Here is a 26,486-nt window from a genome sequence, read left to right on the forward strand (position 1 = left end):
CCGTGTGACTGCTTGCGGTGATGGTGGCGCACGCGACGCAGTACCACGCGGAACTGTCGTGAGCGCGTCGCGATCCTTCGGACGGCTCGCGACTTCTACACGTTCTCCTATTGCTGTTAATGCTGGAAGCGAAAGCGGTAGACTAGTACTGGAACAGAATCAGATGCAGAAGAATCGCGTCGTAATCTCCTTACGTTGTTCGATAAGTAAATGAAATTACACAATGGATAAATCAGACTCGAAAAATGTGACACAGTGTAATTTCAACAATAACTATAGGAATACCAACAGCAGTAATGAACAACGAAAACAACCGCATGACGTGATAGTGAATATTGACTCTGTTAATCTTGGACCTAGAGAGGACGTTGCCTTCTCTAGAAAAAGCTTCGAAGACTTCCAGAAAGGCCTGTACGAGGCCGGTGACTGTGGAAATAGTTTCGAAAAGCCATCGTGGCTCAATGCCGAACTTTACGAGAGGGGAAGAAAAGTACTTTGGGATAACTTATTTGTGTGAGTCCGTTTGTGCATGCAGAACCTTGTTCCGTGTTAACGCTAAGTTCATTGTATTGATTGCTGCCCTTCAATATCACTCTCGAATTGGATATTTCTACCGAACCTATGCCGCCGAAATTCTCTGCTGGATCATTCATTGATAGGCTGTGCTACGTAAAAACCTAGAACATAATAACAGTGTTCAGTGAAAACACTTCCGAAAGACATGGGGGCCAGTGCGACTTGCTGGCGCTGGAGACACGCACATGGATTATGTCCGGTTCGGCTCGATTTTTACATGCAAACGTACGGCAGAAGTAACACTTGAAATATACAGGGCGGGTTTTATTCGAGAAACCCAAAAATTGATTGTACGCAGAGATGTGCAGGCTGATTTTATTAGGCCAGTCTGTAACAAATAATCCATTGGTAAATTCATGGTCACTCTGTTCTAAAATGTTCATGAACGCCATCTCATCGAAAGCCAGTGACTTTCCGACTCTGTCGAATATTATTCCCACAACAACAGAGCAGTAGCTTCTGGACCATCACATCTTGTTGATATATATCCAATGCCTGAAAGAAGTGTATCTCCTCTTCCAGACAAGCTAAACTGAACTAACCGCAAAACTACCGAACGGAATGCTCTGCAGTGCCTCCGTTTCTATACTGGTGAACTCGTATTCAACCACAGTACGATCCTAAAAACCTAAACGACGATAAAAACCTAAACATTGCCGTCGGTAATAGTTGAATTCGTTTACTAAACCAAAAGACAGTTTTTTTTTTTTTTTTTAATCAAAATAACCCGAAAAAAAAATTAATAAATTATCTGGGTAAATCATAGCATAGATTAAGGTTTGTGAATAGTCTTCAAGACCATAGTTATAGCCTCAACAAGGTGGTGTACGTTTGTACGGGTGCTGTTGTCACCTAATCAGTGATCTTATTTGAAACTCGATGAGAGGCAATTTTGAGCATCTTGTGATATGTTGAATATCGTCCACACCGGTGGACGTACCGGCGCGCCGAGTTGACTCTATCTCATAATGCACAATCTACCACTAATACATGCTCTGGGAAAATTCAGAGAAAATAAACGTACACTTTTATTATTGCGGAAATGCCCCGAAAAAAAACCTCAAGTTTACTCCTGTTACGCCATGCACGCTTTAAGGATAGTTAGGCATTGATATCTTCGATGTGCAGGTCCATGAAACACCTATTTGCGTTGCTACAAGCCCTTCTCTCGAATCTGTCCTAGAACTATCCTATTATCTGTTGCTTGGAAGCGGCCTGAATTAAATATCGATATCTAACATTAACCGCAATTTTGAATATCCGGCATCCTTTCTGGGCAACGCCACCATAGCCTGTTTTCCGGACACCAAACATACTGTGTGTATTTTGCAAACGGAACAGAACTAAAATATTTCTTCGTTAATTTATTCAAACCGACCACCGATTTCTATTAATTATTACGCTGCCTTCTTTGTAACGAGTGAGGTACGTTAAAGATTATGACGAGTCACACGAATGAGACGAGCTAGGCAGGCTGTCGTGAAGTTTCGTTTGGAAAGTCTGGGTTGAGTTGATTTGAAAATGGCCTAGACATACCTAAATACATTAATTATAATTTATGACCCGATTATTTCGCATAAAACACTATTTCCATGCTATCGTATGCTACTTTTATGAGTTCTACCAATTTCGAAGGGTCCCCAACCAGCGTCGAAAGGCTTGCAGGCACTGCAGGCGCCTCACTCATTTTCTAAAGGCTATATAATATGCAGAAATCACACAATACCGTTTACGATGCGGTATTTCGAGGTTAAGCTGCAGCCGACCTGTTGACGACTGTAATTTTATGTTCCGGTGGTTTACGATAGTTTATTAATAACTATATATATTACATTATAATATTACGTAAGTTCTTTGCTTTCAATAGGGTTTCTGGGACGTAGAATCGTTTGCTTCTATCGGCAAATAGATTCCTGCAATAGTGGAACACAGAATAACACTGATCTGAAAACTATCGTACGTAACGGATGCTTACGTGCTTTTTGACGCTTACGTAATAGACAAATTGCTTGCAATTGAACCTCAAAGGGACAGCAAATGCAGTAGGGCAATACCAGAGTTTAATTGGTAGTCTAGTTTTGTACCATCTTTACAATAAGTACTCGGATTTTTACGTCTAGAGCTGCCGTTAAGAATCACCTCGAACACCAATAGGCGTTTGAGGTTTTTCGTCCGACGCTGCTGTCTACCACGGTTTCAAACACACGTTCGTTCCCAACATGAAACGACGTGTGTCTACGCCATTTTAGACGCCTGCCATAATCAATTTGTCTAAATAGGATTGTGGGCGTTCAAACTGATATATTGTTCTTTCCGGTCGACTCTTAGCCTGCTTCCACATTGATTGGCTCGTACGATTTGTGGTTAGACTAAGCAAAAAGCTGAAACTTAAGTTACGTTAACTTTAGAGACTGCATTTGCGTTTATTTTAGGGGTTTTACGTTGCCTTTGTTCTTGACACATTTAATACGCGACTTGAGTCAGGAATGAGTTGAAAATATTGGCCTGAGAAGGCCTTATATCTACGAATTTGCGTAAATCGTTTCGCGGCTCTAGATTTTTCCGTCATGCCTAAATATATAATAAGCATTACCTGTGCGAATGGGCTGTATAATGGTCACATTATAGATAAACGTGACGAGTGCACGCTTAGTGTTCATGGGGCCACGTATAGTGGGTTCCTGACAGTGGCCAAGGGTAATTGTCCACAACGGCTTACCCGTTACCACTCAGAGGTAATTTTCGTCTATTTCATTCGTGCTCGGATCTTTAAATTGACAGAAGATCTATTTACACCATGTTCAGACATTTATTGATTCAAGATTTCTATGTCTATAGTTTTAGTGTCTCACAGTTTTTTAGTTGATTGTGACAACAACTAACATAAGTAGAAGACTTTAGAATGTTTGCTTATCCATGTGTTAGTAACTACTGATAGAAATGTCATCATGTGGTATTTGTGATTTGTATATGCACCAGTCAGGATTATCATCTGGAAATTTTGAAGAAGTTACCGTAACTTCAATTGTTAAAGAGAATTTTCAAGGAACTGAAGACTACTCACTAAAAATGAATAGGCAACTCAATTTTGCCGCTTAGCGCAGATACATTAGCCGGTATTGTATAGACAAATAGACGTAAATAGCAAACGCGGCTACGTATCTGTATCGAACGCTCCGCTTATGTAAGTAAGATTCAGCTACTTCGCATTAGTTAGTCACACGGGTGCATAGAAATATATCGTTTAACTGAATGAAGGCAAATAACTTTTCGGTATATTTTGTCTCTTTCTCGTTTGGTTCGTTCTGTGGTCGTTGTTAATGGGGTTGTTGCTATCATCATCGTCGCCACCTACGCAGGGCATTGTTCTGCCACCTGGCGAGTTTGGTATTGGGCATGTCCAGCGAGGTCCCATACAAAGTGCTCCTTCACAATGGACAGCATTTCACTTTGAGGGCACTGGCCTGCCGCTACGTCTCAACTACGAAGCAGGTGCTGTCCTGGTATCGGACCGATGTTTTCGACCCATCATCAGAAGGTATCATTAGGTTAAATCATTGATGCTTGTACACGGCTGCAATTGTTGGACTTAATGGCCGAAATCAGTAGTCTAAACTCTGGATGTTTGTCTAGCGCGAATAGCGTTACTACTGCAATGGAATACGAGCGCTCATTATCTCAAAGGAACCACTATAGCGTTTAGGTTCTAGAAAAAAAATAAATGTGAACTGAACGACATAGTAACCCTTTACGTAACAGAGAAACTTTAATTTTACTGTATTTAACGATACACCGTTGTGTAATGGCAAGACGCATTACGGCTTTTGGCCACAGCAGTACAGCGCTTGAAGGTATAGGGCTCTCAGTAGAAGTAAAGCAATATTTCGTTGGCGTTCTTTGTAGAAAGACGACAAAAAAAAAGTGCCTTTGATACCATTTTGTAAAAAAAAAATTAAAAAGTATTGACCGTTTCTCTAGATGGATGGCTTCAAAGTCAGATAGCTTAGGTATTATAAGTCCCGCTGGGTCAGCGTTGCTATCGTCTGAAAGTTGACATAAGCGGTTGCAGATATGCTCGAATCGCTGGAATGCACTTCTTTAAACGCAGGATAGACAGCCTTGAAGGTGCGTAAAAGCTCTGTAAGCATTCTCTGTATCTTACAATTTGATTACAATAGTGGCATGAACGCTGCCAAGCCCATAAAAAAAATTATGTTGCTCAGAATGAACTATAGGAAGAATTGGCCCAAAAATGGTTCTGTTGCTTTCGATCTGAGAATTTCCATGTGAACAATGTTCCAACAAAATGGTCGACCAATTACAAACAAAGTTTGTGAGATCATTGCGAAAGATAAGCAAAAGCGACACGTGACTGTCCCTGGTATTGACAAGATGTCGAGCACTTACTACTAACTCCGTTTGAAAGAGGCTGGTTGAAAAGAAGCTCGCTGCTGCTTAGGTGCCACACGAATTGACGCAAGAAAATGAACTGCGAACCTGCGAAGTTCTATAAAAAAAAAAAAAGATAAGATCATCGAGCTACCTCTAAAGCGCTTGATTACGGGTGATAATTTTAGTGTCTCAAATGGGACAAGAAAGTACAAATTAAGAAAAGAAAAGAAAATACTCACTCCAACCCGTTAACGAAGCCCAGCCTCATGCTGCAGAAGGTAACGGCATGTATTTGATGCATTATGAGTTGCTGCCGCCTGGCAAAACAGTTAACTCGAGCATATCCTGTCAGCAATTAAGTAGACTACAATAGGTCATTGAAGAAAATCAACTGGTCCTAGTGGAGAAGGGACGTTGTATTTCATCACAACAATTCATCCACTGTCATGCTATGATCTCTTTCGGTCTTTGCAAAGTTCCCTTAATGGTGCTAAGTTTAATGAAGGGATTCAAAAATTATTGTTAAAAACAATTGTTCGCCCAGAAACCACAGGACCCCTACACTGATGGACCTATGCACAAAAATGCAAGAGTCATCGATCAAAAAAAAATGCCTATTTTCCGTAGCAATATTACCTTAACATATGAAAAAGATTTTTCTCAATTTTGATATAAAACGGTCAATACTTTTTCGACGATATAGCCCTATTGGATGTAACATGTCTATTTCGTAGCTATTATTTATTTAGTATTTTATTTGACAATGTGCCCAGTTTCTGTTAGAACGTAGTACCCCTATAACAACAGTGCGGTATTATCAATTTAAAATAAAATCGTCACGTAATTAATGATGAAAATATATAGATAAGATAATATTGCCAGTGTCTTTTAGCCGTTATAAAATTGAAGTATGAATGTTCAGATTTTTCTGCTTGCTTATCCGTATCCCACACATCGTTGATCTTTTTTGACATTTTTTCTAGTGCGTTTACCTAAGCCAAAATCAGCTAAAGACAAACATATGTTATTATTGACTTTTATTAGGCCTTTGATAAATGTCACAGCGCACCCCGATGCTTCTTTTCAGTACAATAGATAATTGATAAGGAACACTTTACCACCAACCTCAGCTTTAGCAGCCATCGGTAAACGCCATTAAAATAGCAAGAAGACTGTGCATTTCGACGGTCGTTACAAATAAATATCTAAACGTTATTGCAACACTTAAAAACAAACACGAAACAACGAAAGCACAGAATACAGACACGGTACTACACTTTCATGCGCTTTTTTTTCTGCCCGAGTTTGCACACTTTCCGTATTATTTAGCAATCGCCCTAAGTAAAAATGATTCCACAATGCATAGGCACACTCAATATTTGCAAAAAAAAAAAAAAAAAAAACAAAAAAACCTATTGTCAAATAACGTAAGAGTGGCGCTCAGCACTTAAAGCGGTCCGTACTGTTCGTCCAGTAGTAATTACATTGCGAAAGACTAGAGATTGAGCTCGAAATCGAGTTAGTCTATGGCACATGTAAGCAGTGTGCATACGTTTATCGGAAACCAGTGAATTCGCTGATCATTTGTACAGCGGAATTCTATAGACTTCAGAAGCTAAAATGACTTAGTACCTATAAAGTAAGACGCTGAGTACGCAAGCTTCCAGATTACTCGAGATTAAATTTCTAATGATTTTTCGTTCTCTCCGAACGACGAAGTCCACTGCAAGTCTTCTTGAACCTTCAACCCTCCGTTGGATCATGGCATCAAGAGGACATTTTTATTCAATTCCTTTTACCTAATTTGCAACCTACGGTATGCGCCCATTTTTTTTTTTTTTTTGATAGATTAAATTTACAGTTACAGCTATCGATCTAATCATGATAAATAAAAAAAAAAAAAACACAGGCAATGCTTGGACAGTAACAAGATGTTTGCTATTTTATATAGGCTATTATTATCATTATACAGTGAACTTTCATTCCGAACAATCCGAAGAAAGCGCAACGCTAAATGTCACAACTTCGAAGTGCCGTTAAAAGATGGATGGAACGTAAACTTTGTTTTGTTTGATAAAAGATTGATTTTTCCTAGATTAAATAAATGTCACATCGATGTTCAGTATTATGTTCTATCTCTTAGATTGTTCCAAACGAACATTTTTGTACCAGAGGAAGCTGGTGCAAGAATGTTCGTAGTCCATTGATATAAGAGTATTATACGGCCCACTACATTACAAATAAAGTATACCATGGAATGATCGATTAAGAAAAGCAGCATTAGCTTCAACAGATGCAGACCCTAAAACAATACCCGGTACAGCTTCCCGGCGCAGAAACGAAAACAGCAGGTCACTTCTATCCAAGCGGATCAGCTTTTATCTTGTTCCATTCAGCAATACATCTTAAAAGTATCAGCTTATAAATGGTCTAAACCCATCCCATCCACCATCCCAAGAGTAGAAGGGGGAGGAGTCGGTATTTCACGAGAATAAAATATAAATCAGTCAATATGACATTCTTCAGGACACCAGAGCGTCAAGCGAGTTCGCAAGATGCACCTCGCTGCCAACCGTTACATGGAGCGATTGGAAACACGGCCCAATGGGGAACGGTGGATCAGTCAATATTGGATGGCGTGCACGCAGAGCAGCTTCATTCGGTTGATGGTCATGTACCCTCGCAAGGTTGGGCTTGGCCATCTCAAAGAGAAGGACTTCGAGGGTATTGTACACTATTGGCGATGTATAGGTAAGCATGACAATTCACCCTGCATTGATCTGTTACTACAAAGGAGGTTGCCATTATATAGTCTAGCCTCTAGCCAACGGTTGAGAGGCACTTTTTACTTCGACTATTTGGCTATTGTTAAAAACGGCATAATGGGTAATCTTATGACTGCATCTACGTGCGCTGAATATTGTGCGAAAGCTAATTAATACGATTGAGTGTCAAGATGTCATTTGTCACTACCTTGCAGAGCTCTTGTACAGACAACATATTCTATGAAATCGATAATTCTTCAAACGTTAGTCTACATCTTCATCTCACTGGCTCTCTATTTTCGTGGGGGAGTCAGTTGTTTTTGAAGACCGAGTGCTGCCACTCGGAATACTCTGTTCGTCATAGCTTTGTTCGATCACACAGTTATTATATTATCATAGAAATAGTATAGCAATAAGATGCTTCTTTAACCTGAAGGATGCGGTGAAACAAGGCTCAACAATCTAAGACACAAGGCCTCATATAAACGATTTCTGATTTTGTTTGAGAGACGCTTGCGCGGATAACGCTTTCTGATTTTGTTTCGACGCTAGAAGCTAAATCAGCATAGGTAACTAGAGTCGTGCCTTAACACGCTTGAAGTTGGACGCTTAGATAATAGCAACCCAAATCTCAAATAGTGTCTATGAGTGTGAGAAAGATTCGAGGCTGAGAATACTTAGTACAAGCAAAAGTACTTCCGTACTGGTCGTTTTAGGTTGCAGACTCGAGCTTACGACTTCATGCTCCACTCACATAGTGACTATGCTACTGAATCAAAAACTCCTACAAATAGCGACCGCTTCGTTTACCTAAAACAGAACCGAATGGTCACGACTCTACCAGAAATTCCGACTGGAATTGGTTGGTTCTGAAAGATCAATTCTATCCAAATGTAAACACATGACTTGGTCGATTCAAAGCGTCTTATGGAACGCTTCCGATCATGTAGTACAAATGATGGGGCGAGATGAGCGATGCGTTCGATCTCTTCATGTAGACAGCAAAAAAACACGAATACGACAACGTTCAATAGCGATCTTATTAAACATTTGCTTGATATAAAAATCTTCTGAATTTGAAAAATGACTGAAAATCACATAGGATATAGTACGGATAGGCGTATCTGTCTGAGTTCGATGAATTTCGTAACGAGCACACGTTAGCATAGCTCTGTATTTGGTTTGCCTATTCCGCAGCTCATGAAAGTAAATGTAAAGCTACAGCAGCCATACATTTTATTTAGTTCCCGTAAATGATGACGGCCCCTGAAAAGGTTCCAGAAAGATTCTTTGGGAGGGCAATAAATTTTAGATCCACGCATCTAATTGCCCACGTAGTAGGCTCGTAATAGGCCGCCTTTAATTTGTCCGATTCGAATAAGAAACATTCGCTACGCTTAATGTTATCAATAGGCATTTTCAGAAAACTATTGGCTATACAAGTTAGCATAAGGTTCCCGTGTCCTAAACAGATACGAAGCAGTAATAAGATCAGGTAGATTTATGGTTATGAAGATGATTTGGTCATATGTAAAATATTAGAACAATTTAAGCTTTCGTTTTTCAATCGTTTATTCCATGTTCAGGCTACCTAATGGGTATCTCTGATGAATACAACACCTGCTCGGAGGGCCTTAAGGCATTTCGTATCTTCAACTCAAATTTGTCCGAACGCGAGGTGATACCGGCACTGCTTTCCTGCACTCGAGGGCAGATGAAGCTGGGAGAAAGCGTCATCGAAGCTTTACTCGCGGCGGCCCCAGGCCGCCTTATTCCACTCACTTATCCAGCATTCATCACGTTTTTTGCGCAAGTACGTGTATTGCTCGTATTCATTGATGTCAATTTATCAAGAGTTGAGTTTGCTTTCGTTTTGCATACTATAGTTGTCTAGTATAACTTATCGGTAATACTGGCACAAGAGAAAATATACGAACAGCGAAAAATGGCCCAGTGAAAGAAATGTTCTGTGATAAGTTAAAGTTGGTATCGGAAGCTACTCGGCCTCGGTGGCAACGAACAACACGACGCATCGGTGCACTCGTAGCGGCTCTGAACACGTATCGTACTAAACGTTCGTTTAACTGCATAATTTATACTGTTCGGTAATTTATTTTGATTGAACGTAAAGCGAACTCTGTTAAGTCGCCGATTTACGACTAGCGAGTTCTAATTATGCTTCTTATTCCTTTATAGCGATTTCATTACAGCTCCAGCCTCACTTAATTCAGCTTTTTCCTTTTCCAGTCATTCCGCCCGCTATTTTAGCGTGGTCATTCCAGCAGCTTAATTTAGCAATCCGGTTTTATAATGACAACAATTTCTATTTATCTTATTTCGCCTATTCAGTTACCCTCATATAGATACTCGTAACCATTCCAACTTCTCTATCAGTTGCCCAATTGAGGATGCGCCATTACCGCACTGTAGTTGTGTAGTTATTTTAGAATATGGCTGACACCCACACCCAACATTATACGCAATGATAACCCAACTCTCACAAATGAGCAATATACACATCATTCGGTAATGCTGGACCGTTTTGGGAAAAAATACAAAGAGCCCATTCAATTTATGGTCACTATTTGGCCTCTGATAAACTAGATACGTTGTGGACAGGATCAATTCTCGAGCCAAAACTCCCCCTCGTTCATCCAACAAAACTATAAGGATAATATCATGTTTTCGCCTAATCAACATACTGCATAGGAACTGTTGCGAAAATCGCTAAACATTGAATTGAAACAAGATCATATTTGCGGTTATTTCTATATATTTTTTTATTCTACATATTTCTATATTAATATTCTACTTTGTCCCCTCATTTGGGAGCATTATGTTTTTAATTGGACATACACTTTGTCGCTGGCACCAATTTTCCAAAAGCTGGTTTATTAACAGACGAAGCTCAGTTTTACTTTACAATATTCACCCTTTATATTATAGGTTTCCTCACTCATTCAGACTAGTATGTGACGCAAACGAAACTAGAAGCAGTTTACTTTCTCTTTTTCCATTCAGAAGCTGGACCGTCTAAGCCACCGCGTCGATAATATATATATATATATATATGTTTTTTATACAAACTTCTGCCCGCATTAAGTAATTTATGGGATATAAGATATTAGTCGATATGGAAACACTTGATTTTAAATTTACTAGGTAGATAAACGATCAACCATTCACAGAATTCATTTTTAAAGATACATCATCATACGGGCTATATTGAATTGGTAAATAACGGCCCAACTATTTCTAAAAAATGTGCGTCAAAACATGTACGCAACAATCCTTCCTAATAACTTAATTCGTGTCTGATGTCTAAAACGTGTTATTATAGACAACTGCTATTGCGCATGAAGTGCATGACGATAAGATATGGGTCAGACAGAGCAAGTCAGAGTTCTTCTTAAAGGAGAACAATTAGTTCCTCGTAGATAACAGAAAAAAAAATTAATGGATTTCTTTTTGTACGTTTAAACATGAGCGTCCCAGCATCCAACATTATCGGGTTAAAATAGAAATTACAGTTCGGGACTTTTGCAAAAATAGTTTCAGTATAAACTTCTCTATCTATAAACATGATTAAATTTGGATTCACTTCAACTTCAATTCACATTTTTAAAGTATAAAGTTAAATAAAGTAACTTTGAAATAATGTTGTCAAACTAAATATTATATATATATATATATATATATATATATATATATATATAAAATTAAATAGATGGTCCTATACAGGACCATCTATTTAACCATATATAGTCCATGCACCGAAAATTTCCATTCGATTCATACATCCACTCATTATGCGTATATGTGGGATAACCCTATTTATATAGATATATTATTTATATAAAATTGCTTCATGGTGGCATTTCGTTTTTTATCCAGTGCGGTGCAAATGCCGAATTGCGGGATGTATGACGTAAGTTTTGAAAATTCTGCAACTGTACAACAAAGGTAGATCATTACGGCCAATATGGATAATATGGCTAGAGCTGGCTTGTGTGAAGCTGTCTGAAGGCTCACAAGGCTTGTTTTTGTGTAGAGCTGCAGACTTCAGCCAGTTTTCCTTTTGATTTTAAAATTTGATACATTCGTCCGATTCAACGTGATAGCTTATTCTAGTAGGAGCATTTTATGAGGCTCATCATTTGCTAACATGCCAGCAATACATACACTTCGATTTCTGATAACTTTATAACCAGAAACCTTTTATCTTACTCCGTTGAACTTTGAAGTGGCCTACTTTTTTTTTAAATTTATGAAAATTTTCTTTGCTTTGAATTACTGAATGACTAATAACATGGTAGGCAAAGCTTGCCCTTAATGATTTGATACAACTATTTGTATTTTCAAGCTTAAAAATGAATTTTCCAGATATTTAAGTGGAGAACTGTTTAACATTAACCTACACAAATAAATGAGCCTAACACTAACGTTAATTTGTGTATAAGCTCGTTTTTGATACAATCAAGAGTATCTGTTTGTATCATTTTTTTTTGCGTTAGATAAAAAGGGAAATTACTCAAAGGGTAACAAATCACCTCGATTACAAAGCAAAACGACGTTTACGTTCGAGCTGAACAGTAATGGCACTAATATTCGCTAATTACGAAATGTCTTTTCATTATTTTCCTTATATGGACATGCACATATATACCAGACATACATTTATAATGGCTGAATAGCTTATATTCAGTGGTAGAATTTATGACATGGGCGGGCCATGGATATGCGGGAAAACTTTTGTGTGAAGCTCGCAAACAAGTTATACGATTGCGTCGGAGCAGCTCCGTATGTTTAGGTATTGGTTCCGCGGCAGTGTGTATGTGGAAATTAAAATGCTTTGCAAAAACAACTTACGCTCTGTTTTCGTTTTTTGTCTAGCGAACTTCAGGTGACCGCAGGCTTCTGCTTATGAAGCTCAAGCACATACAAGAACAAACTCCCATACACGAATACTATGTATACAAGCGCACGGTGTTTGTGGTTCCTTTTAACTAGACCTCCCCTGCAATGCAGCCTCATAACCGTTTCAGTTCGGACAAGCGCTTAGCACGCCCGTAACGATCCTATGTAACCGATATCTGTACTTACACTGGACCCGTGACTCGTATCACCCGAGCCATAGATAATGGGGGTTCGCTACAATGACGACACAACTGGGTAACCACAGATTCCCTCTTAAGCTATCGGTTGCAATGCCAAGAGTAGTAGAAAGAGTAAAAATACAGCAGCATGTTAGTTTTTTTCCAACAAACCGAAATCATTATGATGTTATCTTATATTTTATTGATTAACAGGTCTGCGGAATCGACGGTAGCTATCGTCTGACAAACGCTGACCGATTTTGCTTGTGGGTTCTCAAGGCCGTCTTCCAAAGCTCACTACTAGGTTTCTCATTCATTCGTCATCTAATTCGTAAACGGATTCTCGAACGATTTGAGAGCGCTCAGGCAGCCAATGTCAACGGAATCTGCGATGATTTCATTGAAGGCCTTGACGACCAGCAAAAGCCAGTATGTCCCTTCATCACAAAGCGACGTCAGTAATATGCGCGAACATTTCAGTGATCAATGTAGAAGCGGGGATAGAGAACCGGCGAACGGGGCGCAAAGCGATTACTGTAACTTCGGCAAGCAGACGCACGCCTCCTCATGTCATCCCAGTTAGGGTTTATATAAAAACTTATGTATGCATACCCGTAAAGCTAACGTACTTATTCCATCAGTCATAGTCCGATACTGTTTCTACAAAAGGTCCTAAAAAGAAACTCACTACTGGTTACTTTTCAAGTCGTTTAAGGGCCTTAAACAAACAGTCGACGAGGTTCTACAATAGTTCAATTACCCGTAGAGCTCTCTTGTAACCACAAAATGGTGATAAGTTAAAGAAGGTCAACTAGAGAACAGTTTGTATGTTTGGTTGTTGTTCTATTATTATCTAGCATTGCTGTAAATAATAATATCATATTGACTGAAATGACTTCCTATACATATATATATATATATATATATAAAATGTACCTGCGTACACATTGGATGCTGCGTGTGCATCTAGGAGACTATTCAAAATAGAACGACATTACGCTGTTTACTGCTATTTCTAGTATTTTTACGACGAGCCGTGACTGTATCATCGCGTCATAGAGTCTTTTGTGGTTATATTTGTTATACGGTTACTCATTTTCACTTGAGTGAAGTCTCGCTGAATTTAGAAATTCGTATTTGGCACAAGACGCATCTGATGAGTACAATTGCTTTGACGCTTCGCGACTGTCGAACAGTGTACATACGAGATATAGTATGTGTATCATCTCTTATTATGTGTATGAATGAAATATTAAGTTATCATAAGTTGAACATGTAATCGAGGCATCGGTATATGCCATGGCGGAAAACCGATTTGTCCCACGTTACGAGTACTAGGTAATATTTAAACGAACCTGTACAAAACGAATTGCACCTGTATTCATGATTTGTTTGCTTTTCTATTTAATTGTACCGACAATAGATTGAATTGGTTTTGGGACCATAACCGCGTAGGTATCGCATTAGAGTACGGCGCGATCGACAAAATTGGTCTGTAACAAAATCTATATATATTCTTCATAAATTCAATGAGGTTACGAATAAAGCTAAACTGCGTTAAAATGGTTTAGAACGTATACGAAACGTGAACGTATCATTATTATACGCCCTTACCAATGCTGCCAATCCTTGAGGATGTGCTCAAATACTCCTTTATCGGCATAAATTAGTAACCGATAAAAGGATATTTGCCAGCACCTTTATACGAACTAGCAAGATGAATCACTTGAACTATTACTATCGCGCACTGAAAAGTTTCCTTCTTGCGACGTGACGCGATAAGACCCTGGTTACTTCTCTGTGTAAGTTTAGCTCGTGTACGGAAGCTTGAAGGGCGTTGTTTTTATCTCTTTGAGTTACGTCTTCTTGGGTGTCTAGCTTTTTTGATGAAGTTATGCTCTGGGGGAAGGGCAAGGCCGAGATACCTCAGCAGCGTCCAGCCTGCATGAACAACTTTAATCTAACGGGCTCAAACCTAGAAAAAGGCTGAAGGCCTCCGGCTTTCGCAGTTTAAACCAACGCTATAGCTCAGGTTTGAGGCTCTATGATAAATGCTACTTACCTTCTGGCCTTAAGTTCATGCCTTCAGTTGAATGGCTTTGCTAATTACTAACTACACTGTTGATTAATATATGTACACTAGAACTACTATGAATATATGTACATATTGCTTAAAATAACATAGTAAAGTTTTGCCATTCTTGCTAATAGCAAGAAGTTATGGCACTTATATCCTTATGAAGAATACTATTATTATTAACTTCATAGCCAGCAACAGCTATATACTAGCAATCTCTATGACTAATTTGATCCTCATTTAGAAGTCTAAGTTTGCGCGTAACTTTCGTGCGCTTTATATGCTTGCATTTGCAAAACAGACAATTACACATTCGCCGTTTGTAAAGTTTATTCTGTGTCATTCTATAAGAACCGTAACGTGTACATGTTTATAACACGTATGTCCAGAGGGCGAATCCACTTCGTTGAGAAATGGCCAGCAAAAACGACGTGAAACACGCAAGTTAGAGCTGCGGTGGCTGGCCAGGACTTGGCCTAGTTTACCAAACAGCTGTCCAAAATTCCGGTACGCGTTATTTAGTTTTTCTATCAATTCCGCCCTGAAGCAACCCGAAGTGGCCACATTTCTAGTTCACTTTGACCCAGATGCTATCGGCTAGTAATGAGTCCAGTTACGATTTATTGGGCTTGCATTTTTATCACCTTATGTAATACGTCGATCTACTAGTCGTATAGATTATCTATTAGTGCATGTCTGCGAAACGATTTCACTAGACACTTTATCACGCTAGACTTATTATTACCTGTTTCGTCACTTTAACAGATCGATCAAAATGAGCTTTCTATCTCTGATATGTCCAGCATGTTTGATTTGTGTTTTTTAACTTATTCAGCCAAAGTTACGTAGCAGCCGGGTCCGCATGCATCCACCAAGCTCATTCTAAGTAATCTTATTTTTTTAAGGTGATAACGTACACATTCTCAAATACGTCTTATTTATATCAATACACAGTATAGAATCGGGGATATCGATGTGATAAAAGTACAGGTATTGATGCCATTTCGGATATTATCCACTGTCCTCAGAGGCTTCAATGTAGCATACGAAAGATGAATACGGTATATAGGCAGTGCATGCAAATGAAGGAAATTATTTCTATACGTGTATGTTTTCGGAAGTTAGTACATAAATGATTCCTATATAACGCGGCCTGAGAAAAATTACAGACGTGACGCTGGCTTCTTAATCGGTACGAGATTGAGGCACCTATGGAAGTATATTTTGTTTAACGCGTGAGGAAACAACGAAAACAAACGGAGAGACGTTCGAAGCAGTCAGCCGTTTCCGGCTAGATACACCAGAGGTGAATGGTCTAACTACCTATACCATAGATATATTATGATCGTTTCGACCAGAGATAACGGATGTGTAATCCGAAAATATATTACGAAGTACCCAAATCCAGCGCTTTGTATTTGGATCGGGATGTGGTGCGTGATCCCCTAGCGTTTCCGGTCACGTGAAGGTCTTTGGTCCGCTTTAATGCCGTAGCAATACGCAAGATGGAATTTTTTTTCTTAAAAGCGTACTTTTCTGTAAATTATTATCAGGGCTCAATTGAAAGTATATATGACAACCAATCGAACAGTGACAAGACAAATTCATTTTTCAGCAACATACGAACGTAACAGAGAATCTGAGGTCAGTTTCCTTAATAAAAATGATCGCAGATCGTATTGATGAACTTATTTGTGACAACGGCCAATTGTGCTGGTATGAAAAAAAGAAGTTTCGCGATTTCCGCATAAATAACATTGCATTGTCGAAAGCTTCATGATAATGGATTTAGCGGACATTCATAAAGTGATCTGATCGGGAAGAACTAGGCGAGCTAAACTGTGGACTTACCGTTATAGGATAAACCATTAAAATATTTACGCGTATCTCTGCTCAATGTACGAGTATAACACAGCTTAGCTAATAATAACGCAAAATACGTATTACGGAACGCCTCTTCGAAGGAAGCAACACGGCTATCGGGTGCAAAAAAAAGATAGCGCCATTAGAAGTATTCCGCCTTAAAGCCTCACCTGGGACAATACCATTGGCCATACGCAGAAGTAATGAAGTCGTTATCTATTCGTAAAACCTGGAAAATCACATGTCAAGCTGCAGATATCGACGATAAGTGCAACATATCACCTCCCGAGGACATAATTCTACTCTTGCATAAAACATCAATACATAAATGGCCTTACGCAACCTAAGTGTGCGAAATACGGCCATGAAAGGACATACGATTTAATATTTCTGCCTGTGTTAGTACCATCGGATTCCTCACCAGAACGATTTTTTGCTTGTCGTATTACCTTACCCAACCAGGTAAAACTATGGAAAGATAGCTGTGTTAGTACATAGCACATAGCAGGTCTCAGTTTAACGAGCTATGATATCTACTTCGTTTGTCGCAGAATAGGCACCCCCAACGTCGGACAATGATCCTTTGTTGCCAGAGTTTAGCAGTGCTTATATGAAGCCTGCGAGTCGGGAAATTAATTGTTCACCATATGTTATTGGCGAGGCTAAATATTAAACGTACCTCTGAGGCAAAACTATGGCAATTAAAGCTAAAAAAAAAAAAAAACACGTTTACCTTAAATTACAGTTCGGGCCTCCAACGACTGCGTCTGCGTTAGCGGTTAGCAAGTCGGCATTCTTCATTAACCTAAAGAGGCAGCGGACTTTGTTAGATCCTTTAGACGGCGCAAAGCATCCGTCGCCAAGTGTTCTCTCTTGATTAGAAACCCACTTTTCTCCCAATTGCGTCCTTGTTAAAGTTCAAATTTCACCATGCTCTTGTACTTGGTCGCCTGATTCCTATTCCCAGTTACACAGTATTATTTGCATGAATATATTGCGAAACGAAGCGTTAGCACCAATCCCTTTGTCGCTAATAATTATACGGCCTGCAAAAATAAGTCGGCGGTTGTGCAACATCTAATTATACAAATCGTAAAGGTCTAAGTCAGACCTACCATTCGCTTTAGAATACATAGCAAGTAAAACACCCCAAGGCTAAAATACTCCAGGAACAAACGTACACTGAGATAAAATATACTATGAAACATTTTGATGTTTTTATAGAAAAAAAAAATGGTTCTAAAGATGCACTACATAAAGTCATGACGACCGAAATCGACACTTGAATGCATTTGGGACACACAACCGTAAATATTTGATGAAATTCCGTGACTTTGGGGTTGCTCATAGATGCAAAATGGCCGTACGCTGATGTGATCGTAGCAAATCAGGATCTACAGATGTATTGCAAAACATTAGCGTGATCGATATGGTGAATGGCAGTGTCCAACTAACAGAAACGTCTTGGACGTAAAAGAACTGCTATTCGGCATCTATTGTAGATATAATGGTCTCGCCCTGACGACAATCCGACAAGGCTATCGCTGCACAAGCCGGCAGAAACGACCTGCCCTAACGACAAACAGCGCTACAACAAGTTGCGTAACGAGCAAACGACCATCTCGACCCGCTTCCCGAAGTTTGTCCACCCCCGTAAACAACAGCCGGCATCAGTAGTTGAGCAGCGTCTGATTCACTGCAGTGTAGCTAAATGCTAGATCCTTCATTGTGTCAGCACTATGTAAATAGGAAGTCTGATAGGCGAATATATAGATAATGAAATAAATTATGGAATATGCATTATTTTCATATTTGTTTATATATGTTATGATATGGTATAAAGGCCTGGAAGTATTGTCTGAGGCATCGAGGCGTCAGAAAAAAGGCAGCCTTTAGATAACAATGGCGGTGGTCGTAACAAGAATATTTACGACGCTACATCAGGCGCACACGAAGGTGTTTAGAAGGTGACTGAACCGAACTATTTGACCATTGTTGCCATGCGCCCAAGACGCTACTGCAGCTGCTGTTAATGTCGCTGTCATTGTTGCTGTCTACGTGTTTGGCCGACAACGCTACGGAAAGTAGCAGACGGACAAAGAGTGAACAGGGACAGGGGAGACAGACGCAGGCAAAAATCAGGTAACCAAAAAAGTAGTCAAAACAATTGTCTGAGTTAGCGTAAGGCCAGGGAAGGAGAAGGTTTAAATCCAAGTGAACTTATCATTGCACAGGCACGGCACCAAATGTTCGAAAAGAAATTCTGCCTCGGCCACTTCGCTTAAAGCATAATTCTATAAGGACAACATATCGAAAGCTTTTTCGCGCAAAAGAGACAGTTCCTTGCCGAGTCTTACGACAGTACAATGGCCTCAACTACAGCGTGGAGTATGAGCTTCATAAAGCACTTACTCAGCTAGTTATAGAAATGCATATGCGTTGATTTAGTTATCGGTGTTGAGATACAGAAGTTCACGCAATCTGACAGGCCGGCTTCGTGTTGTGCGATATAGACAGATGGGATCCTCCAGTCAGTCTCTTTTTTGTTTCTCTCGTTATTAACAGAAATGCGTCATTTAGGGTGATGCAAGACGACGGCGTCTACGATCGTCGGAGCTTAACACACAGTTAACTTCGTTGTGCCTCGATCGAAGTCGCGTATGTGTTTGTTGAAAATCTGTCCAGTATAAAGGGCACGTTTTCTGCAAATTTTTTGAAGTACGCTAAAGTCTTCTGTTGCTGAGCACGGATCAAAGTGCAAGATACAGAGCACGGCTCAATACGTCGTAAAAATACCGTTACAGTATTTTGCTATCGCAACGGCTTCTGATAGATCAAGTGACTCCAAATTGGCATCATAAAATGGTACAAGATGTTTTGCTTTTATAACCCAAGTGAAATATATTAGATGTATGTATATTAGAGTACATTGTTTTTTCTGATTTAAGCTCTTGCAGGGTAGGTTCTCACCATAACGCTGGCTGTTCAACTGCGCTGTATTCTATACTTTGATAAAACAACCACATTAAAGGTAAATTCTGCTGATACTGCTGGCTTTGTACACTTGTATTGAGAAAGCATGGGATTCAAGGCAATGGCGTTACCCCCGTAGGCTGACAAACACGCTTCACTCAGACTGCCGGCGTGGGTGAGAGGAATTTCCTATCCTTGAAAGCGCGAGCAGTTAAGGAGCTTCGTAGGCAGTCTTGATCAGCATCACTACGTTGCTGTGAGTACCAGCCATTTCCGCAAATATCAGACAATTCCACGGTGGCCAAAACGGTACTTTTTCGGGTAAGTAAGTCATATGCCCACAGACGGCAATATACCGGCCTATAAACGGACTAGTACCCACATGACCCACGTGCGGAAGAAGGAATCAAAAGTTTAAATAACACAGTTATTACATTGATAACAGTAATGGATCAATTCAGGCTGAAGCCTATAGTAATCGGATTTTAGCTGTTTATAAGTTGTAAATCTGTTATCGCTTGTGAAGTGGTCAAGATTAAGATGACAGTGAAACGTTTTTAAGTTTAAACCACGAAGGTCGTGAAACTCGTGGAACAAGGCTGCACATCGTTCCGTGTCTCCTAACAAGAGCTGTCTTCAGGTTGATGTCAACGGGTTTCTTTAGGTGGAGATCTATGAGGTCGTAATGCATATCGTTCATCTGAAGGTACCGTACAGGCATCTGTGTTTCTACCAAACAGAATCAGTGTTGCCGCAATGCGCAGACAAGGAGTCAATGGCAAGATCGAAGCGGCCATTGGCAGAACGGAGCTGACATGAAAGAAATTACTAGAGGGTCGTTTTTGGGGGTGGAGACTTGGAGTTCACCGACAAAGCCGCAATAGTTCGACGAAGAAGAATACTTCCACGGACAAAATGTGCTGCGTGCCAATATTCTCAGGTAAGAGTATAAGTTTAAACTTAAGAAGGAAAATTGCCATTCCATGATGGACTCCATAGGTCAATTTCGAGTAGCAAGCATCGAAAAAGCAGGCTACCATTTACTAAAGACAACAGCTATAATTGCTGCATGAAAGAAGAAAAATGACCTTAACAAGCTAAAAAGGTATAAAATCTGGGTAAATAATAAAATCTGAATGTATCAAGCGATAGCGTACCGTCCGATTATGTCGGTTGTATGTCTTGTCGCCTGGCATTTGGAGTGGCTATTGAGTTGCCGTATACAGTGTTGACGACGACCAGCCATCACGGAAGCTTGAAGCAGTCAGGTATTCGTTACATCGAAAAAACCATCTCGTACTACACAACTGATAACTTTGGTCCTGACTGTGAATATACACCCCGAATCTAAAACGTAGATTGACGCATTTCAATCAAATTGCTATTAAATGACTTATGAACGCTGGCATTAGCCATGTGTACGTTCGTGGTTACTCAGCTACTTTTTATTAGACTATCAATGCTAAACGTAATACGAATGAGCTAGCGGAGTCTTTCCGAAAATTCAGAAGTTTAAGGCAAACTTCTGAATTTTCGGGAGTAATCGATCGCGATATAAGTTGCAATTGTCAAAATGTTTACAGGTGCCAAAAACATCGTCCTAGTTCGGCAAATGCATGGATCCGTTCACGCTACGGTGAAGCGCTGTCATCCTCGGCACGCAAACGATCCCGAACTTTGGATGTCACAGTTTTATATGGCAGATTTCGTTCGCCGGTTTAACGATGTTCGTCCCTCGTGCAGTCGGCCTGGGGCATCTGACCCATGAAAACAAACAGGCTGTGCTCCACTGCTGGAGATGCATTGGTGAGGATCTATTTAACTCAGCTCTTCCTCAAAGAGCTAACTTTCAATTTACCGTGTTGTAGAAATGTAAGAGTTGATACCTTGATGATTAGATAACATCGTCTTATTGTTGTTAACGTGGTCTCAGAAGAGGAACAAACGTCCTTGTTTACGCAAACGTTTAGTAAGCACTTTCTGTAATAGAACTTCTCTTTATAATTTTCATATGAATTATAATTGGCGAAATCTCTTAACAAGGCTTAGTCTGAAATTGTTTAGTTCTAATTGTAGGTCACCTTGTCGGTATGTCGGACACATACAATGTCTGTGCCACAGACTTTGTCGAAGATGTTCATTGATGAAATCCTTCGTCCAGCCATGTTCAGCACAAATTTTCAACGTTTCAAGTTGGCCAATAGTGTTGTGGAATCTATCCTTGTCTCTGCGAACAATAAAACCTGTATAGTCAGCGCATTCCACTTACTGGTGCTACGTAAGTTCATGTTTACCTTGGTTTAGGCCTTATAATTAAACCCAATACAATTTTTCTTTTAAATTTACCTGATCTCTAACTGGTAACAATAATTTACAAACGCTGCGGTGACTTGGGGGTACGGCCGGCTAAATGGGAACGCCTGGTTCGAAAAAAACAAGTAGATCAACGTAGCCAACAAGAACATATATATTTAATATTAGTGAACCCGACTCTAGAGTGAGTATATATAGACAGATACCATCTATATTGTTATATTTTCGCAATAATATTAATAACAATACGCTCGGTCACAGTGTTTAGATGTTGTACTAGTGAGGATACAGTTATTCTTTTACTTTATTGTTAATTAGTAACAATAAAATAAAAGAATTTGCTAGTATTGTTAGTTAATTCGAGCTCTCAGTACTTTTCAGTTTTTTTCTGAACGTTAATAAACATCGACTACTCCCGAAACACTTTATTATGACCGTAGTAGGGACCGATTATCCCTATATTCGATATATTTCATCTATCGTTCATCGTTATTGAGTTACTCACTTGTCTGAAGAATACTTCATCTTCGCAAATAACCCACTGAGGATAGTGCATGCAGGGGCCAGCTTTCGGATGATCCCCTACGACGATTTTATGGCTTGCCCTTATACAGCACCGACGAACGACATTGAAAAACTTTTAACTTGCATTTAAGTAGGAGCGTAGGGTATACGTATATACTATAAACGATAGCCAGATAGATGTAAATAAATTTTTTTAGGTCGAACATTATAGCAACGTGGTCAGTTCATAAGCTCGTAAGGTTTAGCAGGGCCGTAACGGACATAACGATTACTAGTTGAATCTTAAGCCGACTAGTAGCTGCTCCTTCAGCCATTTGCCGCAAAATGTTTTTTTTTTTTTTAAATAAACAGCTTAAAATAGCGTTATAACAACCTCGTAGCTTGTTACTGCTATGCAACACGTAAAATGCTCACAGATGGCCAAGGTTATTGTGACATAAAACGACGAGGCCATAATTACTCATGTAAAAGGCCAACAAGTATAACTAAGGTAATGCTGTAGCCATTTGTAAACGGCTTCGTCCCTAAGAGCTGTCATAATGAGACCGAACGAATGTGTTGGCAAATTGCATGACAAGATGCCCAAAAAACATGGAATTAATAGAATAGAAACTGTGTCTCATGAAGAAATGGCACTGTTACATACTTTACATTTTTATGTTGCATGTATGTAGATATTGATTCAATTGGGATCGATAGATGTATAAATCTAGATTGTCACATTGTAATTTACATTAATAAACTTACTATGTTCAAGAAGATGATAACATTAAATAAATGGCGCCAGTCAAATAGATCAATCGTTAAATTATAAGGAAGTGTAATAGTCGAGTGGGGAAAAACGATATGTAATGATTGCACTGATGAAGCGATCTTAGGCAGGATGGAAGCCTCTCGTCACACTGTAGTTTAGGGGACACCTGGGTCAAATTAGATTATTTTTTGTTATATAAGTATTAATCAATATTGGCACACGATAATCCTGCATGGGACTCGGGAAAAACCTCTAAGTAACATAGCGGCCCATTCTTAGGTCGAGTAAAAAAATCGATTTCAACACTATAAGATCAATCTTTTTAGAAGATTTAGATTAATATATAACTGTATTCGTCGATAAATGAAGCGTTAGTGGTTGGTAAAAGGTTTACCTAAATTACTCACGTCTGAGGGCCAATTTTGGGGCTACATTGTAAAGTAGAACAAAAAGACATACGTTTTGAAAAAAAACATTGGAGTTAGCTCAGAAATGACCCATCTTCCTTTGACAGAATCCAAATAGACATTTCGAGCCGTCTACTATAATAAATATAATAACTCCGTTCACTTCAGAGCTCGATCTAACTAAACTAAGGTCACTTGAAGCTCAAGAACGTGATACATCACAACATTTCATTTTTAACCTGAATGAACCGAGTTTCATCGCACACCGGAAGATAGTCGAGTCACTTTTCGAAGCAGTGTTGACGTGAAAGTCTGGCACGCGTATGAGGTAAGCGTCTGTAATTGAAGTGCTTCTCGAACACTTCAGGCGTAACTCAAAAAGGTAGTCAGACAATCCATTTGCTGTCAACTGTTTAAGTGGTGCCTTTTGACTATGAGACGTTATCCTTTCCGGGCTGCGTCAAAAATAACCGCATCATAGGCATTCTACCGATTCATTACGCAGGTGTCGTCAATTTGATAAACCAGTGTTGAATTTGATTTTGGCCTTTTTTTTTATGTCCACATTTGCTCAATTAGTGTTCGTGTTTACGTCCTGTTTTGGATAGCAGATAGATATTTTGGACATGCTGCGGTGTTATTTTCTATTCTCATTGACGATGGGCTGAATCTTTCCTTTAATAAAATGAACTAGTCTATCCTACTCTTGTAACACCGTTATCTATTAGTGTCCATCGTGGCCTCCGTGATAACTACGTATAGTCTTATGGTATTTAAGCTTAGCGTATACAGAGCGTCTTCGAAAATAATAATAAAAACAAATGTTTGATCCTTACTGTCAAGTTCGCGCGGTCGCGTTGCTGTTTTCTGCCCGCTTTATCAAATATTCATGAATTAAATGAAGCTTTAAATGAAATAATGCTAGATTAAATTGGTCTAGAAATCCAATAGGTATCCATCGGAGTGTTTTCTTTACCACAGACGTTTTTAATTGATTTGAAAGCGTAGAAGTACTAATTTCTCGTCGATGAGCTCGAACAATTGTATTGCTGCGAACAATTTCAGAATCTATATTATTAGGTTCATACAATTATAGATCTTGATGAAACAAAAACAAAAGCGTTTCTCGAAGTTTGAAAGCATACTTTGATAAATTTATTGTTAGCCATGATTGGTATTTAAGCATCATCGGCGTAGATTAGGCTACATGTATGATTACAAACGCAACTTTTCAGTGTTGGCTACTGCCATAAGTATTTCAAAGCACAGTACCTAATCTAAGTAGTAGTTGATCTGACTGTTCAGTTTATAATTGAATCGCTGATCTTCCCTTGAACTTCCCAATCTCAAGCCGAGTTTCGTTTTTAAAAGCAACACGCTCACAGCTTCGCTCGCCATTTATAGACGTACGAATCCTAGCTTTCAACATAAACACAATGGCTTAACAAAAAGACAAATATCGTTTAAAGCCAATCGTTCTGTCGGGTTTGTTGCTATGACGTACGTTCCCGTATATGTGCTAGGCCTGTGAAGATGAAACTCATCCGGTTTTTTCGAACACAAGCCATGTTTGTCACATTCTAATAGCTAGCAATCTGATGCATCAGCACACTTACAAAACAAGATGCCTCCATTTGAAGTAAACGTGCGCCGCTGGTTGGCGCTAGTAGCATACAAATGAAGCTAGCGCCTGCGAAACGTACCTGAACAACGCGCGCTGGTACCCGTCAGGGCGCGTGGGTCGAAAAATACGCTTAACTCTCGGACACGACATGTGATTAGTAGGGGCCACTCTACGATTGCAATGAAGGGGATCATGGAGTTCTATAGAGGGTGCTTACCGAAAAGAACGAAATACTGAAAAGAACATAGAAACAAACCTACTGTTAAGAGCCTCTGCTGTGACCAACGGCGCGTGATGATGACAAAAGTAACCCAAGAAACCGAAAGTACCCCGGATCTAAATAGGTCTCTATTTGATCTCATATTATTACTATTATTACAACTATTGTTATTATTATCTCTAAAGCGATTTAAAACACGAAAGTTATATTCTGCACGCAGTTGGGACATACATCTATCATATGGTATATTGCAGCTTCGTATAACACAAAAGCCATTCAGATAAAAAGCATTATCTCATTAAGGGATATATAAACAATTAGGACTGACCTTCTCGTACCAATAATCAAAGCATTTTGTGGGTACACATATACATATATATATATATATATATAAAATGCTAGCCCTCTGTGGGACATAGTGGAATATAGCATATTGTGTAGATACTATACGAAACCTATGTATGCTAAATCTGTATCGTAACTAAACCATATTCTATCCTAAACTAAATGATCTCCTTGGAAATTGTACAAAGATATTTCTGCATTTTTACAAACATTGGGCGTGACTGCAAAATTTTGCAGTCACGCCCAATGTTCGTCGCCCAACGCGACCTGAAAGCATCGGTGAAGTGACGGTGTTAGTTCAATTTAGAATGGATCTAATAAGTAGGTTTGTCTAAGTTACTACTGTATTTCTATTTGTACTATGATTCTGTTCAGTTCTGAACATAGTGCAGTCTTCAAACGATTCATTTCTCGAGGCGTATGAGATACAATTTAGATCAAAGCAAACACTTTTTATATAATCCATGGAAGGTGATATTTTTTTTCCACTTTTCAAGTTCCTTACAATGACAAAGGAAGTTCTAAAGCTGCTCCGACCCTGCTGATCCCTGATGGT

General features: G+C 39.3%; 1 protein-coding gene across 5 annotated transcripts; it reads left to right on the forward strand.

Moving 5' to 3' along the window:
* Positions 1-26,207, forward strand: LOC111244444 (uncharacterized). 5 transcript variants are annotated; one of them, XR_015320600.1, is made up of 7 exons: positions 1-513; positions 3,936-4,114; positions 7,495-7,719; positions 9,320-9,546; positions 19,718-20,682; positions 21,326-21,548; positions 21,807-26,207. XR_015320600.1 is itself a non-coding variant. In XM_022791598.2 (5 exons), the coding sequence occupies exons 1-5, from the start codon at positions 224-226 to the stop codon at positions 13,289-13,291; spliced, it is 1,170 nt and encodes a 389-aa protein (XP_022647333.1). In that variant the 5' UTR covers positions 3-223; the 3' UTR covers positions 13,292-14,413. The 5 variants fall into 5 exon arrangements, 3 of the variants coding, with proteins under 3 accessions (XP_022647333.1, XP_022647334.1, XP_022647335.1); XR_015320599.1 differs by having other exon boundaries at positions 21,819-26,206; XM_022791598.2 differs by lacking the exons at positions 19,718-20,682; positions 21,326-21,548; positions 21,807-26,207 and adding an exon at positions 13,043-14,413 and having other exon boundaries at positions 3-513.
* The last annotated feature ends 279 nt before the right edge of the window (positions 26,208-26,486 follow it).

Source organism: Varroa destructor, unplaced genomic scaffold (assembly GCF_002443255.2).
Source record: "Varroa destructor unplaced genomic scaffold, Vdes_3.0 BEIS01000002.1, whole genome shotgun sequence".
NCBI lineage: Eukaryota > Metazoa > Arthropoda > Arachnida > Mesostigmata > Varroidae > Varroa > Varroa destructor.

Coding starts and splice junctions, on each gene's coding strand:
- LOC111244444 (XM_022791598.2), top strand. CDS start 224: ATGGATAAATCAGACTCGAAAAATGTGACACAGTGTAATTTCAACAAT. Junction 4,115..7,494: donor TTTCGACCCATCATCAGAAG/GTATCATTAGGT, acceptor GACATTCTTCAG/GACACCAGAGCGTCAAGCGA. Junction 7,720..9,319: donor ACACTATTGGCGATGTATAG/GTAAGCATGACA, acceptor TTCCATGTTCAG/GCTACCTAATGGGTATCTCT.